At 41.8% G+C, this 23574-nt stretch overlaps 1 protein-coding gene across 1 annotated transcript; it reads left to right on the top strand.

Moving 5' to 3' along the window:
- The first annotated feature begins 16178 nt into the window (after positions 1 to 16178).
- Positions 16179 to 16607, top strand: LOC128564580 (39S ribosomal protein L42, mitochondrial-like). The gene has a single exon (XM_053560032.1). It carries the CDS (start codon positions 16179 to 16181, stop codon positions 16605 to 16607), a length of 429 nt encoding a protein of 142 aa, XP_053416007.1.
- The last annotated feature ends 6967 nt before the right edge of the window (positions 16608 to 23574 follow it).

The raw sequence follows: 23574 nt of genomic DNA, 5'->3' as shown, positions 1-23574 counted from the left end.
TAAAACTCTGAAACAAATTGGTGGTTTTGATGATGGTTCCAGGTTGGGCACTGCCAAGCCCTCCCCCCTCCCCCACCCCGCACTTTTGCCCTGCACCCCTGATGGGGACTGCAAAGCTATTAGTAGAGGATAGATGCTCCCTGAAGTTGAAGAATGACACCAGAGATCTGGAAGGTAATTGCACACCTGCACCCCATAAGGCTGTGCGCGCAGCTTGGAAAGGATGTAATACGGTGGAGATCAGGAGACATCGGGGCACACATTACCCCTTCCCCAGCCTCATACCCAATAAACCAGAATCTCTGAAGGTGTCATCCAAGCTGTAGTCTTTTTTTTTTTTGCAGTTTTTGGCTGGGGCTGGGCTTGAACCCGCCACCTCCGGCATATGGGGTCAGTGCCCTACTCCTTTGAGCCACAGGCGCCGCCCCCATGCTGTAGTCATTTTTTAAGCTTTTCAGGTGATTTGAACATGCATCCAGGCTTGAGAACTAGTGATGCCAAGTGGTTGAGATGATTCTCTGGGGTCCGGTCGGGGAACAGAAGTTTTATTGGCTTCTGCTTAGAAAAGAAGTATCCCAGCAAAGAAGGCTCAGTCTCCTCCTTCCTTTCCTGTGAGATTGGTGATATCTTTGGGGGGGGCACAAGTACTTTCACTTCTTTCTTTGAAAAAGGGATCCTATAGCTCAGCCAGCTTAATTTTTTTTTTTTACTGGATTTTGGAGTATAGATAGATCTTAAAAACAATTTCAAACTTAACAGAGAAATGTTATGAATAATGCATACAACATTAATTAATGTTAAACAATTAATTAATTAAACAATTAATTAATTAATTAGTTAAACAATTAATTAATTAAACAATTTTTTTTTTTTTAGGAAAAGTACAGGGTCTGGCATAAATAATGCACCCCTCTTTTTCTAACAACCTGCAGGAAGAAAATTCTACAGAAGGTGCTGAGCAAAATGGTAGGGTTTTTGTCTTTTCATGTTCTCCACCTATTTCTATGTTTCACATTTATTTATATAATAATACTACTTTTTTTTTCTTTTTTGTGAGAGAGTCTCACTCAGTCACCCTGTGTAGAGTGCTATGGTCTCACAGCTCACAGAAACCTCAAACTCTTGGGCTCAAGTGACCCTCTTGTCCCAGCCTCCCAAGTAGCTGGGACTACAGGCACCCACCACAATGCCTGGCTATTTTTAGTGGAGACAGAGTCTCCCTCTTGCTCAGTGTGATCTCAGGCTGGTTAAGTGATCCACCTGCCTCAGCCTCCCAGGGTGCTAGCATTACGGGTGTGAGCCGCCACACCCAGCCCCATGATACTACTTTAAAAAGAGCGTTACTTCTGTTGGATCCTGTCAGACTGTAGAGGAGGGGAGGGAGAGCGGAAGGGACACAGAGCATACCCGAGCTGCAGGAGTACATCTGTATATCTTATAGTTTATCTCTTACTACGTATATCTCTTACTCCGTTCCCCAGGGTGCTACTGGCCTCAAGTAGTCTTTGTACTTGAGCCTCCTGAGTAGCTGGGACTACAGGCTCATGCCACTGTGCCCAGATTTCCTGTAGACACTTGATCCAGAAGCACTAATTGTTAATATTTTGCCATATTTGCTCTCTCATAAGGATATCCATGCACATTATGTATATACACATATACATCTCTGCCTATATATACACACACGTTCATACACATAATCTTGCGTGTATGTAAATAAATATACATACATACGCACGTCCATAAATCTCTCTACATACACAAGCATACATATACACATAAAAGTCCATATATTAATACATATATACACATGTGTACCTATTGTACATGTTTTTTTCTGAACCATTTCAGGGTAAGTTACATGCATCATGTCCCTTCTCTATGTATAGATGTCCTTTTATCTTTGCTATTTCAGTGTATATCCCTAAGAGCAAGGATATTATGATATTATCTAAATATACTACAGTGGCTTGGTGCCTGTGGCTCAAGCGGCTAAGGCGCCAGCCACATACACCTGAGCTGGCGGGTTCGAATCCAGCCCAGGCCCACCAAACAACAACGACAACTACAACCAAAAAATAGCCAGGTGTTGTGGCAGGCGCCTGTAGTCCCAGCTACTTGGGAGGCGGAGGCAGGAGAATCACTTGAGCCCAGGAGTTGAAGGTTACTGGGAGCTGTGATGCCACAGCACTCTACCCAGGGTGACAGCTTGAGGCTCTGTCTCAAAAAAATAAATAGGGTGGTGCCTGTGGCTCAAAGGAGTAGGGTGCCAGCCCCATATGCCAGAGGTGGCGGGTTCAAGCCCAGCCTCAGCCAAAAACTGCCAAAAAAAAAGAAAAAATAAATAAATAAAAATAAAAATAAATAAATAAATACACTACAGTTATAAAATTCAGGACATTTGACACTGATACTATTTTGCCTTTTTTTTTTTTTGGTGATAGAGTTTTACTCAGTCACCAGAGGTAGAGTGCCCTGGTGTACTGGGTCACAGCAACTTCAAAGTCCTGACTTCAAGTGATTGTCCTGACTTCAAGCAATTCTCCTGCCTCAGCCTCCCAAACAACTGGGACTACAGGCACCTGCCAGAACACCCAGCTAGTTTTTCTATTTTTAATAGAGATAGGGACCTCTTGTTCAAAATCATCTCAAACTCTTAAGCTCAAGCAGTTGACCCACCTCGGCCTCCCAGAGTGTTAGGATTACAGGCGTGAGCCACCACACTTGGCTACATTGATAACTATGTTATTATCTAATCTACAGTCCATATTCCAATATTTCCAATTATTTCAATAACATCTTTTATGGATTATTTTTCCAATTCAGGTCCAATCCACATCATATATTGCATTTCTTAATACTTTAAACTGCCTGATAGGAAAGAGACATTTATATTAGAAATTTCTTACTGTGTAACATAGCAAATAACATGAGAAGAGATGTCATCTGATTCTAAACATATTACTTATCATTCCCCAAATTCATAAGTGGAAGTTTTTTTATTAAAAAATTCCTGAAAAGCTGGATGATGGAAACAAGTGCAACTGGGACTTGACTTTAAATGCAAACAACGCAACCTAATCGTATTAATCTGAAATGTAAAACAATAAAAAATAAATTAGATTTTTTACACTGAAACAAGAAAACATTTCCTCAAAAGTTAAAAATGGAAACTTTTTAAAAAGGCTTCAGCTCTTTAAGAACTAGCAACATATCACCACAGTATAGTAATTATGCTTCTTTGCCATAGCAGGGATACAGCATTGTTGTTTGAGGAAAATCCCCACAATAACTTTATAACATGAGAAACTCTTTGGCAATGTCTTCCTAGGCAGTGGCTTGTGCAGCGAATGGGTGAACCTGTGAAAGGACGAATGTGTAAATGGATGGATGATCTCTTGCTTGGATTGCTGCAAAACACTCCTGGCTGGTGTTACTGCATACATTCCCCTACTTTGCTTTTTACTTAACCTAGTACCAGAATGATCCTTTTAAAAATATCTCAGAGTGTTTCCCTGTTCATCTTGATACTACTTCCCAATTCATTCAGAATAAGAGCCGGCATCTTCAATTCCCTGCCAGGCCCTGTGTGATTACCCTCCAAGACTGCCCGTGTCCATCTGCCTTCCCTCTCTGATGTTCTCTCTTAACACCCCCTCCATCCCTGTTCCCTCTGCTCCAGCCATACTGGCATCCCTGTGGTGCCTTGAAGGTACCAGGCACACTCCTGCCTCTGGGCTGTTGCACTTGCTGTAATCCTGGCCCTTCCACCATGTATTTGCCTGGCCTATCCCTCATTTTTTTCAGATCTTTATTCAAATATTAACCCCTCATGCACCCACTGCCCCATTCCTGCCGTGCTGTCCTGGGGGTTCCTCCATCTGCCTTTATCTTCTTTCTCCACATCTCAGGGGGTATTGGAGGCTGCATAGCATTCCTGGCCCACTTACAGATTATGGAAAGTTGGGGAACCAAATTTCTGATTTATTTCTTTAATTTCTGCTTGCAAACCAGCCAATTCTTTCTGAACTCATCTCTTGATTTTAATTCTCTGACAAATGTAGGCAATGGTAACACAAACTTAACTTTTTAAAAAAAAATCCAAACTCTTTCCCTAGACCAGGAGTCAGCAGTTAACAGCCAAAAGATCAAATCCAGATCCAAATGGATCAAATCCATTTACCTGTTTTTGTAAATAAAGTTTTATTTAAACATAACCATGCTCATTCATTTACGTATTGTCCATGGCTATTTTCACAATGTAATGTAGAGGTCAGTAGTTATTGCAAATGAGTCTATATGGCCCATAAAGCTGAAAATATTCACTTTCTGTCTCCTCACAGGGAAGTTTGTCAGCTCTTGCCTTAGACTTATAAAAACATCATTGGGTCACATCTGCCTTTCAAATTATTGCAAGCCTCAGCTCACGAACTTTGCCACTGTATATCATGGATTGCCATCTATCTAGCCTGGCTATTAAGCTAATGCCACATCTCTTAGGGTTTTTTAAATTATAGCAATATTTCACTCCTGGTCTTAGTCAGGATAATTGGTAGCAGCTGCCACAAAAGCAGTCTCAGGGAATTAACCCAATGAAAATTTATTTCTTGCTCATGCAAAGTCTGCAGTCAGATGGGCAGCCATATTCTGTCCTACAGCTGCACCATCTTGAAAGATGTGACCTCAAAAGTCACTGTAAGGAGGTCAGGAATTGGCCAGAGCTAGGAATGGAAGCCAGTTAAAGGAGTTGCAAGGCCTCAATCTAAATAGAACAGGGGCTAGAAATTGAGAGAAGCACTTGAATGTTGATGAGTTCTAACCAGTCTTTGCAACACTGATCATTTACCTTCAAGCAAGATGGGATCTTGACTCATCCCTAATGAGTCTCTTGGAGCTTGCCCAAGGGATGGCATTCTACAGCCTCTTTCAGAGGGCCTAGATGTCTTTCTTCACATGCAGCTAAGGCAGGGAGTTTTTTTTTTTTTAATCTGGAGAGCTTCTGATGTATAAGAAGAAATCACTGGATGAAAGGAAAGAGGTGTGTGTGAAGGAAGGGGCCAGTGGGGAAAAGACCTGTGAGAAAAAGACATTTGATTTTAAGAAGGGGGGCAGCCAAAAGAAACCAAAGGTCTTCAGAAGCCTGTGGACTGCTCTGCTTTCCAGGGCACTATTTAATTCCAAGGTATCATGACAATTACAAAGCTATTTACTTGTTTCAATGTTATTATTTAATACAATGAATCAAGCGTTTGATGACTTGAAGTAACTTCAAAAATAAAATTGGACTTGCTCTTGTCATAGAAGGGTTCAGAGTTCATCTCTGTTTAATAGATCAAGGTAGCAAATTGCATTTTCTTTTCTTTTTTTAAATTTAATTTTATTTATTTATTATTATTTTTTATTGTTGGGGATTCATTGAAGGTACAATAAGCCAGGTTACACTAATTGTGTTTTTTAGGTAAAGTCCCTCTTGCAATCGTGTCTTGCCTCCAGAAGGTGTGGCACACACCAAGGCCCCACTCCCTTCCCTCCTTCCCTCTCTCTGCTCTTCTTTTCCCCACCCGTCCCTGCTTCTTTCTCTCTCTGCTCTCCCCTTCCCCCCACCCACACCATAACCTTAATTGTCATTAATTGTCCTCATATCAAAATTGAGTACATAGGATTCATGCTTCTCCATTCTTGTGATGCTTTACTAAGAATAACGTCTTCCATTTCCATCCAGGTTAATACAAGGATGTAAAGTCTCCATTTTTTTTAATGGCTGAATAGTATTCCATGGTATACATATACCACAGCTTGTTAATCCATTCCTGGGTTGGTGGGCATTTAGGCTATTTCCACATTTTGGCGATTGTAAATTGAGCTGCAATAAACAGTCTAGTACAAATGTCCTTCTGATAAAAGGATTTTTTTTCCTTCTGGGTAGATGCCCAGTAATGGGATTGCAGGATCAAATGGGAGGTCTAGCTTGAGTGTTTTGAGGTTTCTCCATACTTCCTTCCAGAAAGGTTGTACTAGTTTGCAGTCCCACCAGCAGTGTAAAAGTGTTCCCTTCTCTTCAAACCCACACCAGCATCTGCAGTTTTGAGATTTTGTGATGTGGGCCATTCTCACTGGGGTTAGATGGTATCTCAGGGTGGTTTTGATTTGCATTTCTCTAATATATAGAGATGATGAACATTTTTTCATGTTTATTAGCCATTCATCTTTCTTCTTTAGAGAAGGCTCTAGTCATGTCTCTTGCCCATTGATACATGGGATTGTTGGCTTTTTTCATGTGGATTAATTTGAGTTCTCTATAGATCCTAGTTATCAAGCTTTTGTCTGATTCAAAATATGCAAATATCCTTTCCCATTGTGTAGGTTGTCTATTTGCTTTGGTTGTTGTCTCCTTAGATGTACAGAAGCTTTTCAGTTTAATGAAGTCCCATTTGTTTATTTTTGTTGTTGTTGCAATTGCCATGGCAGTCTTCTTCATGACGTCTTTCCCCAGGCCAATATCTTCCAGTGTTTTTCCTGTGTTTTCCTTGAGGATTTTTATTGTTTGATGTCTTAAATTTAAGTCCTTTATCCATCTTGAATCAATTTTTGTGAGTGGGGAAAGGTGTGGATCCAATTTCAGTCTTTTACATGTGGATATCCAGTTATTCCAACACCATTTATTGAATAGAGAGTCTTTCCCCCAAGGTATATTCTTGTTTGGTTTATCAAAGATTAGATGGTTGTAAGATGTTAGTTTCATTTCCTGGTTTTCTATTCGATTCCAAGTGTCTATGTCTCTATTTTTGTGCCAGTACCATGCTGTCTTGACCACTATGGCTTTGTAGTACAGACTAAAATCTGGTATGCTGATGCCCCAGCTTTATTTTTATCACTGAGAACTGCCTTAGCTATACGGGTTTTTTTCTGGTTCCATACAAAACACAGAATCATTTTTTCCAAATCTTGAAAGTATGATGTTGGTATTTTAATAGGAATGGCATTGAATAGGTAGATTGCTTTGGGAAGTATAGACATTTTAACAATGTTGATTCTTCTAATCCATGAGCATGGTATGTTCTTCCATTTGTTAATATCCTCTGCTATTTCCTTTCTGAGGATTTCATAATTTTCTTTATAGAGGTCCTTCACTTCCTTCATTAGGTATATTCCTAGGTATTTCATTTTCTTTGAAACTATGGTGAAGGGAGTTGTGTCCTTAATTAGCTTCTCATCTTGATGGTTATTGGCGTATACAAAGGCTACTGACTTGTGGACATTGATTTTATATCCTGAAACATTACTGTATTTTTTGATGACTTCTAGGAGTCTTGCGGTTGAGTCTTTGTGATTCTCTAAGTATCAGATCATGTCATCAGCAAAGAGGGAGAGTTTAACCTCCTCTGCTCCCATTTGGATTCCCTTTATTTCCTTGTCTTGCCTAATTGCATTGGCTAGAACTTCCAGCACTATGTTGAATAGTAAAAGTGACAGAGGACAACCTTGTCTGGTTCCAGTTCTAAGAGGAAAAGCTTTCAGTTTTACTCCATTCAGTAAAATATTAGCTGTGTGTTTGTCATAGATAGCTTCAATCAGTTTTAGAAATGTGCCACCTATGCCTATACTCTTCAGTGTTCTAATTAGAAAAGGATGCTGGATTTTATCAAATGCTTTTTCTGCATCTATTGAGAGGATCATATGATCTTTATTTTTGCCTCTGTTAATACGGTGGATAACGTTTATGAACTTGCGTATGTTAAACCAGCCTTGCATCCCTGGGATGAAACCTACTTGATCATGATGTATGACTTTTTTGATGATAAGCTATAATCTATTGGCTAGGATTTTGTTGAGAATTTTTGCATCTATATTCATGAGTGAGATTGGTCTGAAATTCTCCTTTTTGGTTCAGTCTTTTCCTGGTTTTGGTATCAGGATGATGTTTGCTTCATAGAACGTGTTAGGGAAGATTCCTTCTTCCTCAATTTTTTGGAATAATTTCTGCAGTACAGGAATAAGCTCTTCCTTGAAGGTTTGATAGAATTCTGGAGTGAAGCCATCTGGACCAGGGCATTTTTTTGTTGGAAACTTTTTTATTGTTTCTTTAATCTCAGTGCTTGAAATTGGTCTGTTGAGGAGCTCTATTTCTTCCTGGCTGAGTCTAGGGAGAGGGCGTGATTCCATATATTGATCCATTTCCTTCACATTGTCAAATTTCTGGGCATAGAGTTTCTGGTAGTATTCAGAGATGATCTCTTGTATCTCTGTGGGATCAGTTGTTATTTCCCCTTTATCATTTCTGATTGAGGTTACTAGAGAGTTTACTTTTCTATTTCTCATTAGTCTGGCCAATGGTTTATCTATTTTATTAATTTTTTCAAAAAACCAACTCCTTGTTTCATTAATTTTCTGAATGATTCTTTTGCTTTCAATTTCATTGATCTCTGATTCGATTTTGTATATTTCTTTTCTTCTACTGGGTTTAGGCTTAGACTGTTCTTCTTTTTCCAATTCCATAATTGGTGTGTGAGTTTGTTAAGGCGTTCTCTTTCTGTTTTTTGAATGTAGGCATCTAAAGCGATAAATTTTCCTCTCAAAACTGCTTTTGCAGTATCCTACAGGTTTTGGTAGCTTGTGTCTTCATTGTTGTTATGCTCAACGAAGTTAATGATTTCCTGTTTTATTTCTTCCTGCACCCATCTATTACTCAACAGAAGGTTGTTTAATTTCCATGCCTTTGTGTGGGGTCGAACATTTTTGTTAGAGTTGAGTTCCACCTTTAGTGCCTAATGGTCTGAGAAGATACAAGGTAAAATTTCAATTCTTTTTATTCTGTTGATATTTGTTTTGTGTCCCAGGAGATGATCAATTTTGGAGAATGTTCCATGGGGTGATGAGAAGAACGTATTCTTTATCTTTGGGATGGAGTATTATATATGTGTCTATCAAGCACAGTTGTTCTAGGGTCTCATTTAAATCTCTTACATCTTTGTCTAATTTCTGTTTAGAGGATCTGTCCAGCTCTGTAAGAGGAGTGTTGAAGTCCCCTGTTATTATGGTGTTATTGGATATCATATTGCTCAGACTGAGTAAGGTCTGTTTCAAGAATCTGGGAGCATTTAAATTGGGTGCATAAATATTTAGAATTGAAACGTATTCTTGTTGTATTTTTCCCTTGACCAATATAAAGTGACCATCTTTGTCTTTTTTGACTTTAGTTGCTTTAAATCCACATGTATCTGAAAATAAGATCTCAACTCCTCTTTTCTTCTGAATTTCATTTGCCTGAAAAATTGTCTTCCAAGCCTTGACTCGGAGCTTTAATTTGTCTTTTGAAGCCAGGTGTGTTTCTTGCAGACAGCAAATGGATGGCTTGTGTTTTTTAATCCAGTCAGCCAATCTATGTCTCTTCAGTGGGGAATTCAAGCCATTAACATTTATTGAGATAATTGATAAGTGTGGTATTATTCTATTCATCTTATTTTGTGAGAGACCATTGCTTAGTTTTATCTTTATCAATGTGGAGGTTAGGTTTTATCCTTTAATTTCTGAGTTCTTACTTTGCTGCTGATCCATTGTGACGGTCCGTGTGTAGAACAGGTTGAAGTATGTCCTGTAGAGCTGGTCTTGTTGTGGTGAATTTCCTCAATGTTTGTATATCCGTAAATGATTTGATTTCTCCATCAATTTTGAAGCTTAGCTTAGCAGGGTACAGAATTCTGGGCTGAAAATTGTTCTGTTTAAGGAGATTAAAGGTAGATGACCATTGTCTTCTTGCTTGGAAAGTTTCATTAGAGAAGTCTGCAGTCACTGTGATGGATTTGCCCCTGTAGGTCAACTGGCGCCTACTCCTGGCAGCTTGCAGAATCTTTTCTTTTGTCTTGACTTTGGACAGGTTCATCACAATGTGTCTTGGAGAAGCTCGGTTAGCATTGAGGTGACCTGGGGTCCGATATCCCTCTGAAAACAGTATGTCAGAATCTTTGGTGATATTTGGGAAATTTTCATTTATAATATTTCCTAGTATGGCTTCCATTCCTCTGGGGCATTCTTCTTCCCCTTCTGGGATTCCTATAACTCGTATGTTGGAATGCTTCATAAAGTCCCATAATTCTGACAGTGAACATTCTGCTTTCTCTCTCTTCTTTTTTGCCTCTTTTACTATCTGAGTTATCTCAAGAACTTTGTCCTCTCCCTCTGAAATTCTTTCTTCTGCATGGTCTAACCTGTTGCTGATACTTTCCATTGCATCTTTAAGTTCCCTAATTGACTGCTTCAGTTCCTTCAGCTCCACTATATCCTTTCTATATTCTTCATATCGTTCATCTCTTATTTGATTCTGTCTTTGGATTTTCTTTTGGTTATTTTCCACTTTATTAGCAGTTTCCTTCATTGTTTCCATCATTTCATTCATTGTTTTCATCATGTGTATTCTAAATTCACTTTCTGTCATTCCTAACATTTCTTTATAGGTAGAATCCTCTGCAGTAGCTACTTCATGGTCCCTTGGAGGAGTTGCTCTGGACTGGTTCTTCATGTTGGCAGTTTTCTGCTGATTCTTCCTCATAAGTGATTTATCCGTTTCCTTGCCCTAATGTTCCTTTCACTTCCTCTTACTCTTTAAGTTCCCGTGCCTGTGGACTCAAGTTTCGATGATTTCTTTTGGTACAGGACCAGAAGGATGAGAAGGTTGAAGAGCAAGAAGGGATAAAAGAAAGAAAAAGAAAGAAAGAAAGAACAAAAAGAAAATAGAGAAAGGAGGGGGGTGGGTAAAAGGGAATATTGACAAAAAGAAGAGAGGCACAGAAAGAGGGAGACAGGGCAATATAGGCGTACAGTAGGGTACTTGGACACAACCTTAAAAAAAACCCCAACCTCTGGGGGTGCCTGGGTTGGGTGGTTCCCTTAAGGTCAGCAGCTCTTTGCTAACCTGCTTGGACACAGTACTCCATGTCCACCCTGTAGAGAGGAAAGACAAAAATGCTATAAATGAAACAGAAAACTTTACAGGATAAAATTGGGTGAAAAACCAAATAATAGGGGTAGAACACTAGCAAAAATGAATTTGTAATTATTGAAAAAGGCAGCAATGGGAAATTATATTTAAACTAGAAAAATGGAGAAAGAAAAGAAAAAAGAAAAAAATCTGTACAGAAAAGGTTGAAATTAAAAAACAAAACAAAACAACAACAAAATAAACAACAAACAAACAACAACAACAATAACAAAAAACAACCAAAAACAAAGCAGTATATATATCTTGTTGAATATTGTCTGGGCAACAGGTGGTCTTCTGGGGTATGAGATGTTAATCACAATGCTGATACAACTGGAGGCCTCCGCTGATTTCTCAACCCCCACAGGGTGGACACCCTAAATCTCTCTTCAGCCCTCTTAAAAGGCACTTTAAACTTCTAAACTTGGTTAAGCAGAAGCTTTCCCAGGAAAGTGCTTGTCCCTGGGATCACTGCTGAAGTGGCTGTCCACTTACCCAGTGTGCCAAAACTGGTCTCATTCTGCCCCTGAGGGTTAAGGGTGTAAGGTGGCTCAGTCCCTGCCTTTAGGCTGCTCAGTCAGTAGGTTACCAGTACCCACCTGATCCTTGCTCTGCGACCTTGACGGTGGAGCTTGCCGGGGCAGTTCTCTCGCAATGGCTCCCTGTGGCCCACAGCCAAACACTATTAGCTCTGTCAGGCTCAGCGGCTCAGTCTGGGGCCCTAGACAATGCCCAAAGTTCCCCACACTCCTGCTCAAGCTCTCCTCAAGGCAGTTCAAATGAGTGCCAAGTCCAAAAACACCAAAACAGTTCACAGGTAAGGCCTTTTTGGTTTGCAGTCTCGCTGCTGCTGTACTTATGGCTGCCGGCGGTTTTAGACCAATCGAACAAACGTGATTGCTTGCCAGTTTTCCACTGTTTTTGTCCTCCTCTTGGGGTCCAGAAGTTTCTCGCTGACTCCCTGTATCCTCAAAGGGATGATTATAGGCAGATCCCCAGCCAGAGATACCTAGAGTCTTATCTCCCCAGACTCGCGGTGCCCAGTTGCAGGGAAGCTGTTACTTGGCTGCCATCTTGCTCTCACTCTCGCAAATTGCATTTTCTATCAGAAGGAAATGGTTAGAAACCTGGGGGTTGGGGGGCTGAGTCTTGTGTCTTAGAGACAGGAGTTTGGGCTTGGTGCTCATTCTTGACCCTGCCTGTGACCCTTAGAAGTCACATAAACCTTGGAAACTCCATTTCTCTCTCTGAAACAACCACTGCTTACCTCCCTAGGCAAGTTGGATGATTAACAATGACATAGTGTTAGCAAAGTTTCTTTGAGGTCTTTGGATGAAAGACAACCTATAAACTCTGGTTAAGATTTACTATCTTGTTAAAAGGGTAGCTGCACATAGTTCTACACTAATAAATGTTGACAAAGGTAAACATTCTTCATTCATCCTAGCAAGAATGGGCTATTCATCTATTTGCAAGTACAGTGAGACAGGGTGTGTCCAAGGTCATAAAGATTTCTATTACTATTGCCCAGAAACATACTTTGGATCTGTAGCCATACTGTCACCAGGAGTTATAACAAATAAAGTCAGATATCTAGACTTATGTAACTAATGATGAATAGAAAAATTATATAACTAAAAATGAATGAAACTGGCATGTACCATAGCTTTGTCCCTTGACTTGGATCTAAAAAGGATAACAAGCATTGCTACCCCAAAAAGTTAAAGTCAGAATTCTGGTAAAACAAGAAAAGGAGTTGGGCACGGTGGCTCACACCTGTAATCCTAGTACTCTGGGAGGCTGAGGTAAGTAAATTGGTTTGAGCTCAGGAGTTTGAGACCAGCCTGAGCAGGAGGGAGACCCTGTCTCTACTAAAAATAGAAAAACTAGCCAGGCATTTAGTGGGCACCTGTAATCCCAGCTATTTGGGAGGCTGAAGCAAGAGAATCACTTAAGCCCAAGAGTTTGAGGTTGCTGCGAGCTGTAACGCCACACGGCACTCTACCAAAGGCAACATAGTGAGACTCTGTCTCAAAAAAAAAAAAAAAAATTAAAAAAAGCGAACAATTCCATCTATCACTGGGCAAGAGACATGAAGAGAACCTTCTCCCAAGAAGACAGACAAATGGTAAACAAACATATGAAAACACACTGATCATCCCTTATCATCAGAGAAATGCAAATCAAAACCACCCTGAGATATCACCTAACCCCAGTGAGAATAGCCCACACGACAAACTCCCCAAACTGAAGATGCTGGCAGGAATGTGGAGAGAAGGGAGCACTTTATATTGTTGGGACTGCCAACTAGTTCAGGCTCTTTAGAAATAAGTATGGAGAATCCTCAAATTCCTTCCTTCCTCAAATGGACCTTCCATTTGATCCTGCAATCCCTTTACTAGACATCTACTTAAACCAAAACCAAATTATTTTATCATAAAGCCATTTGTACTAGATTGTTTATCACAGTTCAATTTATAATCGCCAACGTGTGGCAATAGCCTAAATGCCAATCAACCCAGGAATGGATTAATAAACCGTGGTTTGTGCATACCATGGAATACTATTCAGCCACTTAAAAAGACGGCGACTTTACATTTTTTTGTATTAATTGGGATGGCATTGAAACACATTCTTCTTAGTAAAGTATCACAAGAATGGAAAAGCAAGCATCCAGTGTACTTAACACTAATAAGAAGCCAGTAGACAATCTAATGTGCCCATAAAAGAGAAAAACGCAATTCAATTCAATATAGGGGAGGCGGGAGGGAGGAGGATAGGAGGGAGGAGGATGAGTATGCTCCCACTTAATGGGCACAGTGTAAAAGTATATAGCTCACCTCTTGGGGGCGGGGCACAATTGTAAGAGGAACTTTACCTAATAAATGGAAACATTGTAACCTAATTGTACCATCACATTAATCTGAAATGAAAAACAAAAACAAAAAGACAAACAAAACAAGAAAAGACTGAGAGAACAATGTGGAGCATCAGACAAGTTAGGCAAGAAGGTGATATTTGGTACATGGGGATGTGGTGGAGAGGTTTTAGAGCTTCTGTTAATTCCTATTATCGTCTGTTATTCCTAATAACTAAATTTACAAAAGGAAAGAACTGCTCAGGGTCTACTAATGGAGTGGAAGCTGACAAAAGGAGTTGCAAGCAGCATCTAGTACCTTGGCATCCTCCTCCGGGACAGGGTTGTCAATTTTGTGTTTCATTGCTCATTCAAGGACAGGAATGAGGCATTCAAAGACAGTACCTTTGCAGGGCACATTTGGAAAGATTCTGCTCACCTCTAAAGGGGTCTGGGCAGAAAAAAATTATTTTTCTTTTCTTATTTTTATTTATTTATTTATTTATTTTTTTGAGACAGAGCCTCACTCTGACACCCTGGGTAGAGTGCCGAGGCGTCACAGCTCACAGCAACCTCAAAATCTTGGGCTTAAGGGCGATTCTCTTGGCTGAGCCTCCCTAGTAGCTGGGAATACAGGTGCCCACCACAACACCCAGCTAGTTTTTCTATTTTTAGTAGTGAGGGGGTCTCACTTTTGCTTAGGCTGGTCTCAAATTCCTGAGCTTAGGCAGTCCGCTAGCCTCAGCCTCCCAGAGTGCTAGGATTACAGGCATGAGCCACTGCACCTGGCCTGAAAAAGTATTTTTCTTCTGAGAAAGTATAGCAAGTGTCTGAATGGAACTACGGGATTATACCCATGTGCACAGGCATTTGAGGTTCAAATTTACATTACCTGAATCAGGGGTTATCCCCAATAGTTCAATGTCAGAAATGTCCTGAAAGCTGATAATAAGGCTGTCAGAAGCAAATACAGAAGCCTTTTTGAACAGAGACGGTTAACACAAGCTACATAAAAATCCTATGGATGGGCGGTGCCTGTGGCTCAGTGGGTAGGGTACCAGCCCCATATACCAAGAGTGGCAGGTTCGAAACCAGCCCGGCCAAACTGCAACAAAAAATAGCCAGACGTGGTGGCCGGTGCCTGTAATCCCAGCTACTTGGGAGGCTGAGGCAGGAGAATTGCCTAAGCCCAAGAGCTGGAGGTTGCTGTGAGCTGTGTGATGCCATGGCACTCTACCATGGGCAATAAAGTGAGCCTCTGTCTCAAAAAAAAAAAAGAAAAAATCCTATGGACAAACTCAACATCAAACCACCATCCAAAATTATGAAAAAACCTCATAGGAAACAGCAGAAATAAAAAAATAAATAAAGTAGCGGCCACAAAAGCAGCAGAATTAGGCCCCCAGGTTAGCAGTATTTACTGCAATGGTTGGACTTGGGCCTGTCATTTTTTTAAATTGAGGTAAACTATGCATATGTGGTTTATTAACTTCATCATTTTTGAGAGTACAGTTCAGTGGTGATACATACATTTATATATATTTTCTTCCTCTGGCAAGCATGATTCTACTCTTTGTCTTCATGAGATCCACTTCTTTAGCTCCTACTTGGGAGTGAGAAGTTGCAACATTTGTCTTTCTGTGCCTGGCTTATTTCACTTAACATAATGGCCTCCAGTTCCATCCATGTTGCTGCAAATGACAGGATTTCATTCTTTTTATGGCTGAATAATAGTCCATTGTGTATGTTACCACAATTTCTTTATCGATTCATCCATTGATGGGCATTTAGGCTGATTCCCTACTTGGCTATTGTGAGCAGTACTGCAATTCATATGGGAAGGCAGAGACCACCTTAATATACTGATTTCCTTTCTTTTGGATGTGTATCTGGACTTAAGAGTCTCTCCACATTCTTGCTAGCATCTGTTATTTCCTGTCATTTTAATACAGGCTATTTTAACCGGGGTGAGATGACATCTCTTTGTGGTTTCGATTTGCATTTCTCTGATGATTGGTGATGGTGAGCATTTTTTCATGTACCTATTGATGTTTGTGTGTCTACTTTTGAGAAATATCTATTCAGATGTTTTTCCCATTTCTAATTGGATGATGATGACGATTTTTAACCAGGCCTATCTTCAAGGAATACCCCACTGGGCTGGGGAACAGTTCATTAAACCGTCAGATATCAGTGGGGATGTGATTGTTAAAGGCAACACAGAAAACAAGATGGCGGGCTCATGGTAAGGCACTGTCAAGGGGTGAAAATTGATTTTTCCTACAAGCAGATTTTCAAAGCAGTGTTTCTTCAAAACATCTTTCTTCATAAGTATCTTGATACACCATGGCTGGAGCAGCAGTAAAATGGGTGATATCAAAGAGAAGTATCTTGAAATGTTTATTTCCAATCCAAAATGGAGCTTTATATTGTGTTTGTCATAAATCTACATATTCTTCTCTACCAGATGACTATAACTGCAAAGTAGAGCTTGCTTTGACATCTGATGGCAGGACAATAGTATGCTACCATCCTTCTGTGGACATTCCATATGAACACACAAAATCTATTCCTCTACCAGATCCTGTGTGTAATAATGAAGAAACACATGATCAACTGCTGAAAACCAGATTAGCAGAAAAAAGTGAACGCCTTGAACAAGGACCCATGATAGAACAACTTAGCAAAAAGTTCTTTACTACTAAGCACCGTTGGTATCCTCATGGACAGTATCACACTCATCGTAAGAAACTGAATCCTCCAAAGGACAGATGACACTGAGGTTTTCCAGGGAATTGGAGAGAAATGTGCCTCATATGGCATTTGAGAAAATGCAATCTGGTATATTCATTAATATTTTATATAGTAAAATAGTAATAATAAAATGCCTTGTCATATAAAAAAAAAAAAGGCAACACAGGTAAACCCCAGTTTCAGAATGGCTGGTGCTCCACAAGGTAATTTGAATATGTTATTCAGCTATCAGGATGCCCTTTTTCTTGGAAAGCAATGTTTTACCCAATAGGTCACAAAAGATTTTGGAATCCACAAGTCCAAACCTTCTGAAGACAAAGAAACACAGTTCCCAGCACAAGGCTGTTCTCAGTGATCATTGGCTAGATGGATTCATAAATGAATCAATGAGGCAGCTAGGCCTGACCCAAGTTCCAGTACTGCGTAGCATGGGAACACGGGTGCAGAAGATGAGAATCAAATTTGATTGCCTTTCTAAAGCACAAACCCAGTTGTCTGAAAAGCTTATAAATAGGTATATCAGACCCTCTTCCTCCTCCTTTTGACCCTTGGAGATTTTCCCACTTCTTCTGAACCAAGGAAGATGAGGCCTCATCACGACTGTCCTACTCCCTGATTGCCCCCTGCTCTGAATGCCCCTCTCCTTATTGCTAGGGATCATAGCTCCCTGTCACTGGAAAGCCATTGGCATGAGGATCAGGGGAAGGGGTGACCAGCTACATCCCACCTTCCCTAGTGGCCTGCAGCTCTAATAGATGCTCCTTCGCCCAACGTGTGACAACCTGAAATGGATGTATTGCAGCTGTGTGGTCAGAGTGGATGGAACTGAGAACATTTGCCAAGGCCTAGCTCCTAAGAGGAAGTCATCTTCATTCATTCTCTCATTCATTCTATAAATTCAGAGGATGCAAAAAAAGTATACATGTTATTTAAGAAAGGAAAAAACTTTGTAATATTCAAGTCACATTTGACTTCTGCAGTTACAGAAGGTGTAAGATACAATATACAAGATAACAAACATTATTAGTATATATTGAGTATTACAATTTTAATACAATTTTCTCTTTCTTAAAATGTGTATCCACTGTTTTGGTGTCCTCTCTATTCACTGGGTTCTGTTCCTGGCCCGGGGTGCGGACCTGAACAAAATTGATTGCCATGTTGCTGTGCAGTGTTCATTTTAGGAAAGGCAATAGATAATGATAAAAAGAAATACGCGGACAAGATAAAATAGAGTGTTATGTGCTATTTTAAAAAAGCAAAATAAAACAGAAAGACATGCAAGAGAGCAGCCCCGCCTTCCTCTCATCTTTTTAAATTTTCATCGAGCATGGATTCCTTTTTTTTTGTCTCCTCCTGTGTTTTCATGTTTCCTACCACCTCTTTTGAACCCACCATTCTTTCCCCTATAGGTTCTGGTTGCCTGTCTGGGTAGCTAAGACTCTCTGGGGGACTCAGGGGGACAGGAGTGAGTATACAGAGATGTCAAAATCTTTGTAGAACTGTCTTACCCTGCAACAGTGGCTGCCACCACGTCTGTAATTCCTTAATGGTTCACTCACACACACTCCAGCAACATCTCTTCTCTGAGTTCGAAAGTTCTGCTTATCAGAGGACTCATCTTTGCCTCCCTATTAATTTCCACGTAGAAAGGGAAGTTTTTCCACATGTAACCTTTTGAAACAAAGGCAGCGCTTGACCCATGATCAAGGCGATGATTAAACAGTGACAAATAAAACGTGAGCCCGAATTCACCTCCTCTGGCAGCAGCCTCGGCTTCTTCCAGGAGACTGTTGACAGAGGAACTTGAGAAGGCGGAAAAAAAAAAAAACTCTTTAAATAACAAGAGGACACTGTGAAGTGCAGGGGAGGCCACATGATGCTGAGTGGATCCCTCTCCGCTGAGCACTTACAAGCCAGAGCCCGCAGTTACAGAGAGCTCAGCCTGCTCACAGATGTCAGCCGCTGGGAGATCTGGCCGCCTCCCTCCTGCCAGGGCTGGTCTGCAGAAGTGATCGCTGCCCATCCTAGCGGGTGCCGAAGCCTCAATCCAACTTAGAGCGTGCTCACTGCCGTCTCAGCCACTCCGCTCTTGTCTTGGTCTCCACAATCCACAGATTTCCTCAACAGCGTGGAAGAAAATGTCTTTTACACTTGAAAACTCTTAGTGACACGAGCTTGAGCTTTCTCCCTGTGCAGAAAAGGTAAAGAATTCTGTTTTTGAGAAGTTTTTCCTCATAGATTCTTTTGATGTGTTAATTGAAGATCTTGCTCTGTCTACCTTAAGAATAAAAATACCAACAAGTAGGTGTCCCTTGTGCCAGGACTTCTCTCCCGGCCTCTGTCTTCCACACACACACACACACACACACACACACACACACACACACACGTGCCCTACCCCCACTCTGTGCTGAACCCACAGTGTGTCTGCCCCTAGGATTCCTGTATTGTCCCCCTCCTCCCTGTCCCCATTGTCCCTGCCCACACTGTTGACATCTCCCCCCAGTGCAATAAACCTCCCATAGTGGTCTTTTAATGGTTTTATATCTTTTTTTTTTTTGCAGTTTTTGGCCGGGGCTGGGTTTGAACCCACCACCTCTGGCATATGGGGCTGGTGCCTACCCCTTTGAGCCATAAGTGCTGCCCTGGTTTTATATCTTTTTAAAAAAAGTCTGTCCTGGCTGGGCCAGAACATGGTGGCTCACACCTATAATCCTAGCATTCTGGGAGGCTGAGGCAGATGGATTGCTTGAGCTCGGAAGTTCGAGACCAGCCTGAGCAAGAGCAAGAACTCTTTCTCTAGTAAAAATAGAAAAACTAGCTGGGTGGCATGGCAGGCACCGGTAGTCCCAGCTACTTAGGAGGCTGAGGCAGGAGGATCTCTTCAGCCCAAGAGGCCGAAGTTGCTGTGAGCTATAATGCCATAGCACTCTACTCAGGGGAACAGAGTGAGATTCTGTTTCAAATACAAAAAAAGTCTATTCTCTTCACTGCCTTGGCCCTTACTGTTACTGGCTAGCAGCTCCTTATCACCTGCAATATAGGGTCCAAACATCTCAGCATGACATAAACAACACCGCATCATCTCCCGCCCCGCAGCCTGTCTACCCATCTCTGCTTCTTGTATGTGCTCTTCTCCAACTGAATCATGCTATTTAAAGAATCTCAGCCGCTGGGGCGGCGCCTGTGGCTCAGTCGGTAAGGCGCCATCCCCATATACCAAGGGTGGCGGGTTCAAACCCGGCCCCAGCTGAACTGCAACCAAAAAATAGCTGGGTGTTGTGGCAGGCGCCTGTAGTCCCAGCTGCTCGGGAGGCTGAGGCAAGAGAATCGCTTAAGCCCAGGAGCTGGAGGTTGCTGTCAGCTGTGTGAGGCCATGGCACTCTACTGAGGGCCATGAAGTGAGACTCGGTCTCTACAAAAAAAAAAAAAAAAGAATCTCAGCTGCTGAACTGCAGCCTTCAGTTGTCGCACAGGCTGCCCTTTACTCTCCTTTCCCAATGAGCTCATATTCATCCCTCAAGACGCAGATTAGAAACTAGGAGAAAGACCTTAGTCTTCTGAGATCCTCCTGTTTTACAGCATTATCCTGCTTGTCTATGTCTATAAAATAATTGCCTAAAAATGGAGTGGCTTAAAATACCAAATCTTTATTTGCTCACAGTTTCTGTAGGCTAGGAACTTGGGAGCAGTTTAGCTGGGTAGTCCTGGCTTACAGTATTCCGTGAGGCTGTGGGCAGAATATCAGCAAGGACTGCAGTTATCTGACGGCTTGCCCTGCTGGAGGCTCCACTCACAAGCTCACTGAGGTATCTTAGCAGGAGACCACAGTTCCTCCCCCGCTGGGCCTTTTCCCAGGACATGGCAGCTACCTTCCCAGAGTGTGTGATCCCAGAGAGGCAGAAGCCACTGTGTTGGTTGTGATCTAGATGTGGAAGTGCCATACCATCACTTCGCCCATATTCTATCGGTCATACAAACAACAGGGTAGGGTGCCACCCAGGGTGAATACCAGGGGGCCAGGATCGTCACTCAAAACTCCTCAATTTGAATTGAGATCCAATTCAAATCCTGGTTCCACCACTTATTTGCTGTGTTACCACAGGTAAAAAAATCTCTGAGTCTTGAACTGCACATCTCTAAAATCTGAAGGATACGGTTGACCTTTAAGGCCTCAAGGTTGGCTCTTAAAAGATGACTTACTTATCAAATGCTTACTACCTGCCAGGTAACTATTATCATGGTAATCTCAGTTCACAGCCTTCTCAGTGGCCCCAGGGGGCTCCCAAATAGGCCTGCAGTGCTCTGGCCAGGCTCCTTTCCTCTACCGTCTACCTGGGTACTCACTCTCAGAGTCAGGTGTGTTTAGACTTCATAGGTAGGGCCTCTCTGCCCATCCCCTTCTGAATTGTTTTTCTTTGTCATGGCTTCTCAAACAATATATTAAGCTTCAGGCTCGGTGCCTGTGGCTCAAGCAGCTAAGGAGCCAGCCACATATACCTGAGCTGGCGGGTTTGAATCCAGCCGGCCCGCCAAACAACAATGAAGGCTGCAACCAAAATAAATAAATAAATAAAATAAAATAGCCGGACATTGTGGCAGGCACCTGTAGTCCCAGCTACTTGGGAGGATCACTTGAGCCCAGGAGTTGGAGGTTGCTGTGAGCTGTGATGCCACTGGGGCACTCTACCCAGGGCGACAGCTTGAGGCTCTGTCTCAAAAAAAAAAAAAAAAAAAAATTAAGCTTCAATTTCATCCCCTTAAATCCTAAAGATGTGAATGGGACCACGTTTGCATCCTTAGATTAAAACCCCAAGTTTAACTTGTTTTTTAGTTTCTTTTCATGGGTGGCCATCTGCTTCAGACCTCAGCACCTCTCCCCGATTGGAATTGTTTTTAATGTCATTTTTATTCATTTATCAGCTAGCCATGAGTGGTTGTTCCTTGCTTGGTTGGGCCCAGACTTGGTTCCAGTGATGCCAAAATACAAATGACAAGGATGTCGCCCTTTAGAACCTCAGCATTATTTTGTGTCATGATCATCTTATTTTCTTTGGATATGTTTTTTTCTTCTCATCTTTGCTTGACCGCCATCAATTTTTGAGCACCAGCTTAATGCTAGCTTCATGTTATACCTTGTCATTCCTGCAAAGTGGGTGTCACTGGGCCCCTTCTGCACCTTGCAAACTGAAGGCTCCTCATTACAGAGTGCTCAGACTCAAGTCCACCTCTTTCCACAATGACAAGTTGCCAACCTAAAGATTTCTCTTAAAATTTTAGTTCTATTCCTAAAATGTGATTGGCTTGATGTAGACTGGCATATCACTACCAGTTCTATCTACTGTCCTCAGGAGACACGCACCAATCCGCAGGTGTCTGTCCAGGGCGGTAGCAGGGCCCTTCACATCTTTTGTTTCCATAGCAACTATGCAGCCAGCCACTCACTCCCAGTTTTGAATAAAAATGAGCATACTAATAAAAGTGAGCATAAAAATGAGCATCCTAACCCTGAGGTTTTCTACCTAGTACTTCAGAGTTCCAGATTCCTTTTGCCTGAATTCTTCTGCCACCTCCACCTCAATCCCACTGCCTTTCTTTGCCCCCTCTGGGCCTGGGAGTCCGACCCCTCCAGGAAGTCCCCGCACAGCAATTTTGCTCTTTGGTTCCTTTTGGGTTCACACAAAGGGAGTCAGTGGCTAGAGATCAAAGGGCAGAGGGAGGAGGAGATTGGAGTGTTTCTTTCCTGATTCCTCTCAGCTTTCTTACTGTGCCCCTGGCAATAGTCGTGTCCCTTCTGGCAATAGCTCCAGCCAGGGTGGGTGGGAGGGAGCTACCTCCTCTGAGTTTCTAGTTCTCACTTGGCCCAGAAACATGATTTCTTCCCTCTGCCTTGTCCTTTCCGGCCCAAGGGTGCTCATGCCTTCCAGCTGATGCAAATTATGCCCCAAACCAGGCTGCTGTCTCACTCTATGAACTTGCAAAATACATTGTCGACTGTCTTGGTTTTCTCAGCATTACTTTCCATTAAGAAACACATTTCACAGCAAAAGAAGTGAGGCAATGGACCTCACCCACACCCACGGGATCCACCACCTTTATCTTGTAAGAAGCAGAGTGGCAGGTAGAAGGGTAAGACAGAGCAACCTACTGAAGACCTATTCATGGCACCTGAAGGGAGGTGACACCATTGAAGTTTAGGGCTCTATTTTACTATTTTGCAGGATACAGTATACAGTTTGAGTGAGCAACCAGTGTACTCGTAGGTTGCTGTTTTACTCATAGACAAAACGCACAGGCCTGAATATGAAGGGGCAGAAGCAGGAGTGACTCCTCTCACTCCTGTACCTAATAACTCACAGAACTTGATTCTGAGGTTTTGGAGGTCTGAGGATCCAAGCAAAGAATGCTCCCCCCAGGGGACACAGCAGGTTCCACTAAGTTGAACATTAGGGGCTCTTCAGGACACTACACTACAAGGCAAAGAAAGGAGTTACTCTGCTAGCTGGGGTGGCTGGTTCTGATCACCAAGAAGAAATCAGATCCTGCCCCACAGTGAAGAGGACTATCTGGAGCCCAGGGGATTCTTGGGAGCACCTTTTACTACTTCTGTATCCAGTAGTACTTAATGAAAAAACAGGCAGAACCACTGAAGATTCAGACCCTTTAGAAATGAAAGCTGGGATCATCCTACGAGGTACAGAATCTACACCAGCCACCCTCTTGGCCGAGGGCAGAGGAAGGAGCTGTGGAAAGAGTAGTGGAGGAAGTTGTGAGTGTTGGCTCTGCCTGGGGCTCAGTTACAGAATTGGGGATCGTAAAAGCTATGCATTGTTTCTCCCCTACATGTCATTTAAACATGTGTAATTACACAAATACTCATTTCTTTACTTATTTTTCCTTCCCTCATGATTTACAACTTATTTAAGTATTGGTGGTGGTTAACCTAACTTTAAAACTTAGTCTTTTAAGAGACTCCAAAGCCAAA

Source organism: Nycticebus coucang, chromosome 14 (assembly GCF_027406575.1).
Source record: "Nycticebus coucang isolate mNycCou1 chromosome 14, mNycCou1.pri, whole genome shotgun sequence".
NCBI classification, from domain to species: Eukaryota; Metazoa; Chordata; class Mammalia; order Primates; family Lorisidae; genus Nycticebus; species Nycticebus coucang.
This window is presented reverse-complemented; position numbering and strand designations above follow the sequence as displayed.

Bases quoted from the DNA above. Each gene is read 5' to 3' on its own strand.
- LOC128564580 (XM_053560032.1), top strand. From the start codon at position 16,179: ATGGCTGGAGCAGCAGTAAAATGGGTGATATCAAAGAGAAGTATCTTG.